Below are 12,529 nucleotides of genomic sequence, written 5' to 3'. Positions count from 1 at the left end.
AAAAAGTTGGAAATGTTGGAAGATTGCCATGACCGGGATTTAAATGATCTGTTGCAGGAGGCCCAAAAAGTGTATGTCAGAAGGGATGACGAGAAACAAAAAGCTAAAACCAAATTGATGGTAGCCACAGTGGAACAGGTAATGAAGTGGCAACTGGAGAGAGAGAAAGAAAAAAGAGAGGTTACCAAATTGTGGAAGGGGGCGCAGTTATGGACTGGGACATGGGGGCTTTAGGACCCAACAAGGGCAAAGAGGGACCCCACCTGGGTGGCAAGTGGGCCCCAAGAGGTGCTTCTGTTGTGGAAGGGAAGGACATTTTAAAAGAGAATGTCCAATGAGACAAAAAGAGAGTAGGGTGTTCCAGATGATGGAATGAGCAGGAATAGGGGTGTCGGGGCTCTACCTTCATTATTTTGACCCCTTGACAAATTTAAAATTAGGACCCCAGAAGGAGGAATATGTATTTTTTTTGTGGACTCGGGAGCTGAGAGGTCAAGTCAATTAGCATAGTTGGAATTAAAAGGGGAAGGGTTCCCGGTACAAGTAATGATCCAGGAGAACAGCAAAAAAGTTACAACCGACTTAATAGTGGTACCAGAGGCTGGAGTGAACCTATTGGGGAGGGATTTACAAATTTCATTGGGGATTGGAGTAGTTCTAAAGGATAAGAAGATGCTGGTGCATCTATTTAAATTAAATGATATTTATATCACAGTATCACAGTATCACAGTATGCTAGGGATTGGAAGGGACCTCAAAAGATCATCTAGTCCAATCCCCCTGTCGGAGCAGGAACACCTAGATGAGGTTGCACAGGAAGGCGTCCAGGCGAGTTTTGAATGTCTCCAGAGAAGGAGACTCCACAACCTCCCTGGGCAGCCTGTTCCAGTGCTCTGTCACCCTCACTGAGAAGAAGTTTCTTCTCAAATTTAAGTGGAACCTCTTGTGTTCCAGCTTGAATCCATATATGGGGAAACCAAGGAAGGAACACCAGAACGCAACTGCCTCGATGTCATAGAATACCAGACTAAAGTTCGAGAAGATTTAGAAGAAAGATCATTACCCAAGGGAAAGAGGATCTTTATAGATGTGTCACGTTGGTGCATAAGTGGAAGGTGTCATAACAGGTACAAAATAGTGTAATGGAAAAGGGAAGGCTCCTTAATTCCTGGTCGGCCTAGACTTGTGAACTATATGTATTGAAACAGGCTCTATTGGAAGGGGAGAATGGAACAATATATACAGATTCCAAGTATGCCTTTGAGGTGGTTCACATTTTTGAGAAAATAAGGAAGGGACAAGGATTAGTCTCTTCTAGGGAAAAAGAATTAGTCCAGAAGAAACTGCAGTGGTGCATGTGGCCGGGCACCAGAAGGGGAATACTCTAGAAGCCAGAGGTAATAGGTTGGCTGACGAACAGGCAAAAGAAGTGGCTCTAGAAAAAAATGTTGAAATGCGAATTTTAAATCTCTCCAAAAGATGGGGTGTGTAAAAACCCAGGAAGGCGAGTGGGTCCCATGGGATGGGAGACAAATGTTAAATACTGTCTCGAGTACATTCCAAAACTCACTGGGGGACTCAAGCTTTGTGTGACCAATTTTTGAGAAATTTGTGGATGTTTGGGAGTATATGCTGTAGCTAAACAGATAACAGACCGATGTTTAATTTGCCAGAAATTAAGGAAGAAAGTAATGAGAAAAGCTCCTGATGGAGGACGAATGCTAAACCTTAGGCCATTTCAGAGCATTCCGATAGATTACAGGTACAAAAGTGGAAATATTTATTAGTAATCGTGGATTACCGTATGCAATGTAGAGAGCAAATTATCCCTTGATATGGGATAATAGGATAGATTGTGATAGGGGAACCCACTTCACCCTAAGGATATTGCAGATGATATGCACAGCCTTGGGGATACGCCACACCCCCTGGCATCCTTTAACCTCTGGCAGGGTCACAAACTGATGGTAGAAACCAAGCTGCCATGGACCAAATGCTTGCCTCTAGCATTGTTAAAGATTTAGGAGCGTGTCCGTATGAAGTGTTGTTTGGTCTCCCATATTTGGGAAGAGAGGAAGGTGTACCAATCCCCAAGATTAATGATGTGTATTTTAAAAATTATCTGCGGGGGATAACTCAATCTCTTAAAGGAAACCTTTGAAAGGTATCACATCATTCTGAGACAAATTTGTAAGCGGTGTTTACACTTGTAAAAGTGCAAGGCAAGAAGTCCAGGATTGTGTATGTGTAAATGGTAAGAGATTCTCATTTTAGGGAGTCAATCTAAAGGGAATTTTAAGGCATCATATCCCTATGTAATCACAGAATCACACAGAATAGTCAGGGTTGGAAGGGACCTCTGGAGATCATCTAGTCCAACCCCCAAATCAATGGTAAAGATTGTAATAGAAGTAGCAAATGGGACACTGGAACGGGATATTCCTGGTATCATCAAGGGTGTTGGTAGAGGAGATCTGTGGAAGATCTAGAAATGGATTTCTGTTATTTATTGTGCACAAGAGGGGAGGCTCTGTAATAACAGTCAAGCTAAGGGCAAGACTGGATCAGCTTCTTTATTCACCATCTGTAAACTACCTCTGCTGCTGGCAGCAACCCAGTAGGCATTGAGGGACAGGAGAAAGAACCGTACCAGACCGTAGTAGACGCCAAGCCTTTGTATTGGTGAGCCTTGTAATGATCCCTCAAGCAAAAAGATAACCAATTTGTAGCCTTAGGGGAGGAAAACAGTAAGAAATTTCAATCTAAGTAATTGTTGGGTATGTGGGAGCCCAAAAGGATGAACCAAAAGGGGATGAGAAAGGGAAAGGACCATTTGAAAATGGGACTTGGGCTCTTAAAGAGCATTATTGGATTTGTGGGCAGAACACCTATCAAAGGTTTCCCCCAAATTGGTCAGGAATATGTTACATTGGATACATAATGCCCAGGCAGCTGGGCTGGGAGTTCACATAGGAGGAACACATTAGTAGCAGCACAACGAATGCAGATGATAAATGGCATCTACCAGAATAGGCTAGACAAAAGACCCCCCCCTCCCCAAACTGGGGGCCTGCTGCTCCCCAAGGGGAACAGAGGGGTCATGGAAAAGGACGCTTTGCAGGCAGGAGAAAACTGAGCAAAGCCCTGTCACACCAAAACCCCAGCACTCGCTTAAAACACCGAGGAATGTGGGCTGCAAGACCTGCCCTTCCTTCCTGCCTCCCTCCCTCGCAGGAGCCGCCAAGTTCAGGCACAGGCACCGACATGGAGCGGGTGCCTCATCTGCCCCCCCCCCCCCGGCCCGGGAACCCAGGGCTTTCCCCTTGCACGGGCTCTCAGCCACAGGACCCACAATAAACTCTCAGCAATACTTTTTACTTTTTTTTTTTTCTTTTTTAATCCAAAAGTAATGTCCAATTAAAAATATTTATTTAAGCAGATTAAAATAGGTTCTTCACAGAATGAGCTCACAGCATGCGGTCAATAAAAACCAGGATGTGCGTAGAAAGGCTGCACCAGTCCTCAGCATAGCACCAGGGGTGCAGGATGGAGCTTGCAAGTACTCCCAGACTACCACAAAAAAAAAATCACAGGAAATTAAGTAGAAGCAGATGTGATAAACAGTTAGTTCTCGGCAAGGCTGACAGTTGTTAGCGTCGGTGGCAATTGTGGCCACAAACTGTCCTGGCTCCTGCTCCAATGTGGCCCATCAGTGGTGTCTCTCTCTGGGTCTGCTCAAGGCCAAGCCCAGCAAGGCAAAGGCACCAACCACAGCTGTTACAATACTAACAGCAGTGACCCCTCGGGTGACCTACAAAGCAAAAGTGAAAGACAGGCTGGAAACATGATGAGCTTTTTTTTTTTTTTTTACCCCCAGGCATGCTAATGAAGAGCAGGCAGAAATAATGATGCAATTAAATGAATGAGACACACCTGACCCATAAGCAGAAAGGGTAACACCCAGGATTTTACCCTTAGGCTGTGGCATTAAGAAGGCACTGTCAGGGTGCAGACAGACCATGTAGTGAACTTCCTAGTCCAAGGTCTCCGGTGAGGCCAGAGACAGTGACATTTTGCATTCCAGCCCTGGGGCTTTGCTGTCCCTGTGAAGTTTGCACGCTGTGCCCTGGTCCAGGGGCCAACACAGAGCAGCGAGGAGATGCACTGGGAGGCATGCAAGGGCTTACCCCATGTTACCTACCTGGTCGGAGACAGCCTCGCCATAGCGGAGCATCGTCACAAAGTGCTCGCAGTTGTTGGTCAGCACATCATAGCATACCTCCCGGTTGATGAAGCGCTCAGCACGCCGGATGATGTCCTTGACCGGCAAGGGAGTGTAGGTGGCATCATACTTGTTGTTGACACGGTACTTGTCGCTTCCCACTGCTTCCTTCAGGAGCTGCTTCCTCACCCAGGCCTTTCCAGTGAACACCGACTTGGCACTGGAAACGCCATCTACACACACAAGGTCCCCAAATGACGCATGGAGGGATACAAGGCTCCCAGGTCACCTCAAGGCCCCCTCTGCATCTTGCTGGGCTGCACCAGCCTTACCTGGAGGCACCACGTTGATGATGTACCCGTCCCCCAGGTAGAGGGCCCAGTGCTGGTAAGTTACCCGGGAGATCTCAATCAGGTCCCCGGGCTGGGGTTGACGTCTGCCGTGGATGTTTGACATCTTGAGAGCGTGAGGTCAGGGCAGGCTCAACACAAGGCACAGCGCAGAGTGGAGGTCTGGGACGTGCACCGGGCAGCTGCTAGGGGAGAGCACGCAGGGAGATCATCGGGGCCTGGCACTGGCACCGGCACCCTCATACGCCATGTGGAGCACCGTCGAGTGGCACCCAACTGCTGCTGGTGGTCCCCCTCTCTGCAGGGCCCCGGGTCAGGGTGCCCAGTCCCTCCAGCTACCCATGTGCTGGCACAGGGTGAGAAATTACATCGCCGCCCCTCCTGCCGAGCGCTGCCGGCCAAGGCTGGCGCCACCGCGGCCATACGGCCGTCCCGCCACCCCCCTCCGTCCCTCGCAGCCCGCGCCCGCCCGGGCTCCTATCGGGGCTCCGCTCCTTCCGGCCGCGGACCGGCTCCGCCGGAGGGTCGGTCGCAGCTCCCTGGCGGGGGTGTGGGGGGGGGGCACCCGGGGTGCCGAGCCCCTCCCCAGGCCCTGGGGGCGCTCCCGGCAGCTCGGCAAACCCGCGCCCGCCGCCGGCACTCCCCCGCACCGCACCGCCCCCGGCACCCCGCAGGGGGCCGCGGCCCGCTGGTAGCCGCCCGCTCCCCGTAGCGGCCCGCTTACCCCCGGTGCCCGTCCCGCTGCTGCTGTGGACCGGCTGCCGCTCCGGCGGGACGACGATGGAAACTCGGGTGGCTCCTGCCTTCTCCCGGCCGCTATAAATAGCGGAGCGGGCGGTGCTTGCATGGTCCGAGGGGAGCGCCTGCCCTCCTGCCCGCCCCTGTCTGCCTGCCTTCCCCCGCCTGCCCCTTCCTGCCTGCCCCTGCCTGCCTGCCTTCCCTTGCCTGCCCCTGCCCCCTTGCCTGCCCCCCTGGCTGCCCCTGCCTGCCAAGCAGCCAGTCGTGCTCCGCCGGCGGAGGCCCCGCTCCAGAGGGTGGTGCCCAAAGGGGCCGTCGGGTGGGGGAGAGGTGGGGGAGAGCCGCGGCGGTGCGGAGCGGAGCGGAGCGGAGCGGGGGCAGCCGCCCTGCCCGGGCGGGCATCCCGCCCCGGGAAACTTTCCTGAGCGAAGGGCAGCGCGGAGCCGCCGCTCCGCTTCTTTGCTGACAAAGGGGAGCACAGGAGGTGGAGCTGAGGGTAAATCCCAATGGCCGTTTGAGGGCAAAGAGATTTCCAGGAGGGCTTTCCACGGGTTTTTCATGGTGTGGCCCAGGAGTTTCCTTCAGGGAAAAGCTGTGGATGTTATCTCCCTGGATTTTTGCAGAGCTTTCGACACCGTTTCCCACAGCGTTCTCCTGGAGCAACTGGCTGCTCATGGCCTGCACAGGTGTACTCTTCGCTGGGTAAAAACCTGGTTGGATGGCCGTGCCCAGAGAGTGGTGGTGAATGGAGTTAAATCCAGTTGGTGTCTGGTCACAAGTGGTGTCCCCCAGGGCCCGGTGCTACGGCTAGTTCTCTTTAATATCTTTACCAATGACCTGGATGAGGGGATGGAATGCCCCCTCTGTAAGTTCACAGATGACACTAAGCTAGGCGGGCGTGTTGATCTGCTTGAGGGTAGGATGGCTCTGCAGAGGGATCTGGACAGGCTGGACCAATGGTCCGAGGCCAATGGTATGAGGTTCAACAAGGCCAAGTGCCGCGTCCTGCACTTGGGTCACAAGAACCCCATGCAGTGCTACAGGATTGGGGCGGAGTGGCTCGAAAGCTGCCTGGCAGAAAAGGACCTGGGGGTGTTGGTGGGCGGCCGGCTGAATATGAGCTGGCAGTGTGCCCAGGTGGCCAAAAAGGCCAACGGCATCCTGGCTGGTATCAGGAATAGTGTGGTGAGCAGGACTAGGGAAGTGATCGTCCCCCTGTACTCGGCACTGGTGAGGCCCCACCCCGAGTACTGCGTTCAGTTTTGGGCCCCTCGCTACACGAAAGACATTGAGGTGTTGGAGCGTGTCCAGAGAAGGGCTACAAAGCTGGTGAGGGGTCTGGAGGACAAATCTTACGAGGAACGACTGAGGGAAGTGGGGTTGTTTAGCCTGGAGAAGAGGAGGCTGAGGGGAGACCTTATCGGCCTCTACAACTACCTGAAAGGAGGTTGTGGAGAGGTGGGGGCTGACCTGTTCTCCCTGGTGAGAAGTGATAGGACGAGAGGAAATGGGTTCAAGTTATGTCAGGGGAGGTTTAGATTGGATCTTAGGAAACATTTTGTCACTGAAAGGGTTATTAAACATTGGAATAGGCTGCCCAGGGAGGTGGTGGATTCGCCATCCCTGGAGGTGTTTAAACAAAGGGTAAATGTGGTACTTGGGGACATGGTTTAGAAGTGGTTTTTGTCAGGGTAGGCTAATGGCTGGACTTGATGATCTTAAAGGTCCCTTCCAACCTCAGCAATTCTATGACTCTATGACTCAGGACGCGAGAGGAGCCCTGTGGGCTGAGGGGTGGGCAGCACAGGCAGCCTGAGTGCAGGCGAGCAGGTTACGGCTCTCTCCCTGGCTACTGCAGTATGCTGAAGAAGAAAGGTGCACTAACAGCAAAACTGCCCTCTGGGTGAGTTGAACTAAGCGGTGTACTTAAAGCCCATCTCTTCAAGTGTCAGGTGAGCAAGCCAGTTGATTTAAAAGATTAGAGCAGCAGCAGATTTGTCATCTTTCTGGCTTCTATTGATGTGAAATAGTTGATTCAGTGGAGCACTGAATTGCAGTTCTGCTTTCTGTATCCCCCCCCCCGTTTCAAGTCTCAAGTATTTGCAAAGCTCTGCAGTGGAAAACCAAGGCAATTCTTGCGGCACTGGAGAAAAAAAAGCGCGTGTACATGGAAATGCACAGATCTGCTTTATCTGGGCACAGCTGAGCCCTGTGGGTTGGGAGAGCCCGGGCCGGGGTCCTGCAGGGGAGGGACCGGCCTGTGGTCCCAGCGTCTGCACGGGGAGGTGAGCGTGGTCAGCACCGCTCAACGCTCACAGCACCGTGCTGTTGGCAAGCGCGGGAGCGCAACAAGAAGCTCCCGCTGAACAGCCAGGAAAAACGCTTTTGTAATTGCGGTGAAATTCCAGCATAAGGTTGACAGTTCATTTGCGCACGAGTAGGTCTGTCGCGCTGATTCATTTTCATTATGCAGCGAGGCTGAAAGCCCCCTTCCATTCACATCCTCCCCAAAATAGCTGTGCTGTGCACGTATGGACGGCTGGCATGGACCAGAGTAAAATGCCTTTTATCTACCTAACTGTTCATGGAGGTTACAAATACTTTTTTTGGCTAACGGTGCACGTGAGTTTATGGATACGAGGGAAAGGAGAAAAGGTAAGTAGATAATCACCAGGATTATGGCAGCAACAATGGGAAGCCCACTCTGCTCCTCACTGTCATGAGAAGTGAACCTGCAAAGAACTGGAAAAGCACCAGAGAAACCTTACTGGTGCATTCCTTACGTCTCAAAACTTTACTCGTGGCACTGGAAATTCATTCAGGGTTTGTACAAGGCCCAGGCAGTGCCTCGCTCCCCTGAGCCTTGTGAGGGGTCTGTCACGGGGTGGGTGTCCCGCACACTGCATGTTATCAGGCCTTGCCACCATCGCCCTTGATCTGCTGCTGTAGGGGCGTCCTTAGCATAGTCGGGGACTGAGCAACGCAGACCCCTCCCCATGTTCGTCACCACGTGGGAGCTTCAGAGTTTGCAAACACCTCAAGGAGAGCTTATGACAGGATCTCATTCTTCAGAAAGCTGCTGTTGAGTTATGCTCTTGCTTAGCACCCACAGGCCAGGGGCTGATGGCAACCCTACTTCTTGTCCACTCCACCCTGAGAGCAAGGAGGCAGCTCTCCTTCAAACAATCACTTCTTTCAGTCCAGCACACCCAAGGGTGGCAATGAGGGTCATCTTTTTTGCCACACCTGTCACCAAATGAGGTCGGCGTCGTTTTACGTATTGCTCTCCCCAGCTGGACATGCCTTGCCAGAAAAAGAGCAAGAGCTGTGTCCAGCTCAGCCAGCTGATCCCCTCCCCCTGGAAGGATTTGGGTAAGGTGATCTGATGAACACCTGCCTGGGATGCGATGGTTAATTCTGATCTCATCAGTCTCCGGGTTGTGGACCTACCAGAGGTGTGCATGGGATGGTGTGCAGCACACTTGTGCTGGCAAATTCTGCCTCGACTTTGTGTTTTTCAAACAGCCTCTGAAGGCAACAGTGTCTCTAATGTGACTTCGGACATATTTCAATTTGAGTCTACAACATGAGATCTGGAAGAGATTTGAGATGAACAATTTCAAAGGTTTTCAGCAAATGCAATGATTTATTAATTAGTATTTCCAGTACTCTGAGAAGAAATACTATTAAAATAAAAGAGCAGAAAGTAATACAAATGGATTGTATTGCTAAGTATAGGTATGTATTTTGGCATTAATTCTGATCAAATGCAGTGTTCACGATGCAGCCATAATCTTGCTCACGTACTCTGTCATCCAATACATCCCTGGACCATTTCAGAGAAGAATCCCGTGATATCACAGCTGTATTCGTCTTTCCCTTCCTTCTGTACAATGGAGAAAAAAAAGAACAACCATTTTTCATATCTATTCCTGTCTGTAGTGAGAGGTCAAACAAGGGTGTGAGCGTGAATGCATATGCCCTGTGTAAAGGAAATGGCATATGTTCGTTTCCAAGAGAAAGTTCTTCAAATGAGATGCTGAACACTGTGGTTCCTTTCTGTCCCTGCAGGCGTGTGACTAATGGGAGTTCTGAGGTTTACAGGTGCTAAAAAGGGGTGTATGTGACTTGACTGTGCGGAACGGAGCAAAGCTGGGAAAAGCCTCACCTGTACAGGTACACTGCAGAGGAGATGAGAATGACGATAACAACTACGCCTGCCACAACTCCAACAACGATGGCAACTGTGTGGTCCTCAGAATTCTCTTCGGAAGGTTCTTGAACTGAAGAAGAAATGAGAGCCCTGTCAGTGAAAGCTAACCATACCACGAACACAATTTTTTTCCTCAACCCTTGCCTATCTGCTCGGTTTATACTGTGCTCTCTGCTCAACGTAGCTTTCTGGAGGGGTTTCGGACCCAGGTCCTGTATTCTCTAGACAGCCCTGCTGTCATGCCTTCTAGCACCTCGCCGCTGGGGCACGTGACCACCTCTTTCTGCTTGGATGACCACAGGCTCTTACTCATTGAGTTACTAGTTTACATGAAGAGGAAGCTCAGTCTTCTCCACAATGACACCGGGTTTTGAGAGCCATGAGCGTAATGCAGACAGTGAAATCCAAAGTAGTTTTATTACCTATCTTTTCAGCCTCGCAGCTGGGTCCCGTGTACAGTTCTGAACACTCGCAGTGGAAGGAGAGAGAGGTGCTGTTGATAATTTCAGAGCAAACTCCATCATTCTTACAAGGACTTGGCATACATGGTCCACCTAGCAAAACGGAAAGAGAAACACTTCAGACCATCTGATAACCCCACCCTGAGAGAACTGTTCTTGCTTAGATTACACTGACTCCTAATGCTGGACATTCCCTGTATTGTAAGGCACGTTACTTGTACGTGACAACAGGGAGAAGGGAAAGAAACACTGTTTCTACAAGGAAACATCGGAGCAAGATCCCTGGTATGCTTTTCTTCTGCACACACTCTGTTGCAGCTATCCCAACCCAGTGATGTCCTATAAGCAGTAAGTCAAGACTTTGTAGCATCAAAGACAAAGCGATAGTGGTTGACTCACTCCTGTAGCATCCACGACTGTAGTTTGAAATGCCACAGATTTCACCAGATCCACACACTATGTTAGAGCAGGAGACAGTGGAGCTTTCTGTGCACTGGCATCTCTGAGAGCAGTCATCAGTGGTAAATATTTCTCCAACCTGGAAGACAGCAGTTAAATGTTTAAAAGTATCAACTAAAATCAGCCAGAAAAACCATGAGTGGAGCGCTGGGGCCCCATGTTACTCTGTCTGATGCCTTCCTGATGCATGGCAACAGGGCAGTTTACTAATCCAGGTCTTTGAAACTCAAGGATGGTGGAAGAAAGAAGGCAAAAGAAGAGTTTGGGGTATGAGATCCTAGCCCCAAGTCAGGGTACGTGCGCAGCCAACAATGTCTTAACGGTTGCTGGAGAGAAGAGAGTGGCACATGCAACACATCATGCCTCCAAGGTAATGTGGAAAGGCTATGTGTCATTTTTCTGGCAAGTGCCACCTGTTTATAGCAAGTGTCTGCCCCCTCCCATAAACCAATCTTTACTGGCTTAGGCCTTTTCTGTACCAAATCTCTAGTGCTAAAACAAGAATCTACGAGATTGTGAAGCTGTTCTATCCTGCAGTGACAACAGAGGTTTCTCCACATTCCTCAGAATCCAGCCTTGCTTGGGCTGTCTTCATGTCACAGCCAACTCTACAAACTCTCAACTCTGCTTATACCACTCTTCACTGAGAGGAGAGGGACCACAGTGACTGACAGAGTTTCTCTGTAACTAATGCATTATAAACTTTAGAGCCTATGAGGCTATTCTGTATTGTAATAAAGGCGAAGAATTAACATGGATGTCAGAGTGTAATTGTATACTTTCTCCAAGTGTCTGCCTTGAGTGTTCTGGCAGGCAGAGTTTCAGAGGCAGACCAAGTGATCTGCTCTCTCTTCCCTTCCTCTAGACACCAACATTTTATTAAACAATTGCTCTTTGTTTCTAACGCAAAATTACGTGCTGAGAAGAATGAGGATCTCCTCAAAAGAAGTAGCAGAAGAAAATATTTTTTGGTGCTGCAGGAGCTGTCTGACCCACAGAGAGACTGTACCTCATAATATTTGTTAAGGTATGTGCAGCCGCATTGTTTGTAAGGCACGCAGTCAAAACCACTAAGAACATAGCCAGGGAGACATTCACAGCCTTCAACACAAGGTGATTCACACTCAGAGGGGCTGGTCAAGTCGTTGCAGGATGCTGGGCATGCAGACATGCATGAGCTGTAGTTGCTGTTGGCAGGACACGACATACCTGTAAAAATAGGGAGAGTCCAGTTATAGCAGGCTACTGTGTCTTACTTACTTACTGACTTACACAATGCCCTTTGATAACCAGAGGAAATTGTAAGTAAAGCACTCCAAAGTTAGGAAATGCATCATCAAAGCTGTTTGTATGCTGTGCTCTCATTCCCAATGTTCACTGATCTCATTCAGGGTAGCCATCCCTGCAAGTACCAGAGCTGTTTCACAACTCTGGGAACTGTGTTTCAGCAGGAATACACAGCCATCTAACCATGGGTGCCATGGGTGACGCAGGGAAAGTATGGTTTGACAAATCTCCCAACTTAAAAAAAAAAAAAAAATTAGTAAAAAATGGTTTGAGATTATTATAAGCTTTATTTCAGCATCTTTTTGTCTGAAAGATTTTGAGTTTTCAGCTGAATCTTTTTTAATCTTGAAATTTCACAGGCAAAAAAGAAAAAGGAATTAGTATATTTTGTAGATTTAAAAGGAGATTGAAACGAAATGTTTTTCCTTCAGATTTGTGGCTTGTGATGGTCTCCAAAATTTTAACTTTTTTGCCCAGTTGGCAATGGGGACCCTTCTGATGACAGGGGAGCCGATTGCTCTGCTTTCCTAAGTAGCTTTCTAAGTGGGGGTCTAAATGCAAAAGCTGGCATAGGACACAGAAGAAAGGGCAAAAGTGAGTGTGCATGCTAAAGCGTGAGCAGTGATTGAAGCGTGAATCAACATGCTTCTACTCCCTGAGAAGCTTTGTTACATGATGCGTCTAGAAAAAGCCTCAAATCTCAGATTTTGAGAGTGCTTTAGGCAGAAACCATACTTTCTGGTTCTTCCTGCGCTTACCACAGTGGGTCTGTTGCCTCCAGCCTTTCATATTGACTCCT

General features: G+C 49.6%; 1 protein-coding gene and 1 long non-coding RNA gene across 4 annotated transcripts; both read right to left on the bottom strand.

Moving 5' to 3' along the window:
- Positions 1–3,407: 3,407 nt before the first annotated feature.
- PLAAT1 (phospholipase A and acyltransferase 1) lies at positions 3,408–5,399 on the bottom strand. 3 transcript variants are annotated; one of them, XM_082487086.1, is made up of 4 exons: positions 5,297–5,399; positions 4,555–4,757; positions 4,202–4,455; positions 3,408–3,811 (listed from the first exon to the last, which is right to left on the bottom strand). In XM_082487086.1, the coding sequence occupies exons 2-4, from the start codon at positions 4,676–4,678 to the stop codon at positions 3,710–3,712; spliced, it is 480 nt and encodes a 159-aa protein (XP_082343212.1). In that variant the 5' UTR covers positions 4,679–4,757; positions 5,297–5,399; the 3' UTR covers positions 3,408–3,709. The 3 variants fall into 3 exon arrangements, with proteins under 3 accessions (XP_082343212.1, XP_082343214.1, XP_082343213.1); XM_082487088.1 differs by having other exon boundaries at positions 4,280–4,455; XM_082487087.1 differs by having other exon boundaries at positions 4,555–4,754; positions 5,297–5,382.
- Positions 5,400–10,055: 4,656 nt separating this feature from the next.
- Positions 10,056–11,540, bottom strand: LOC309674969. Its single transcript, XR_014269441.1, has 3 exons — positions 11,453–11,540; positions 10,384–10,522; positions 10,056–10,077 (listed from the first exon to the last, which is right to left on the bottom strand). It is a non-coding gene; the product is annotated as an uncharacterized lncRNA (long non-coding RNA).
- Positions 11,541–12,529: the final 989 nt, after the last annotated feature.

The sequence above is a fragment of the Vanellus vanellus genome (genome assembly GCF_965231255.1).
Source record: "Vanellus vanellus genome assembly, chromosome: 8".
NCBI classification, from domain to species: Eukaryota; Metazoa; Chordata; class Aves; order Charadriiformes; family Charadriidae; genus Vanellus; species Vanellus vanellus.
Note: the sequence above shows the minus strand (reverse complement) of the source record. Positions and strands in the feature narration are given on the sequence as shown.

What these genes read in the sequence shown, in the direction of transcription:
- PLAAT1 (XM_082487086.1), bottom strand. Translation starts at nt 4,678, where the DNA reads ATGTCAAACATCCACGGCAGACGTCAACCCCAGCCCGGGGACCTGATT. An exon ending in CATCAACGTGGTGCCTCCAG is followed by an intron (nt 4,456 to 4,554) that starts GTAAGGCTGGTG and finishes TTGTGTGTGTAG; the next exon opens with ATGGCGTTTCCAGTGCCAAG. An exon ending in GCGAGGCTGTCTCCGACCAG is followed by an intron (nt 3,812 to 4,201) that starts GTAGGTAACATG and finishes TTTGCTTTGTAG; the next exon opens with GTCACCCGAGGGGTCACTGC.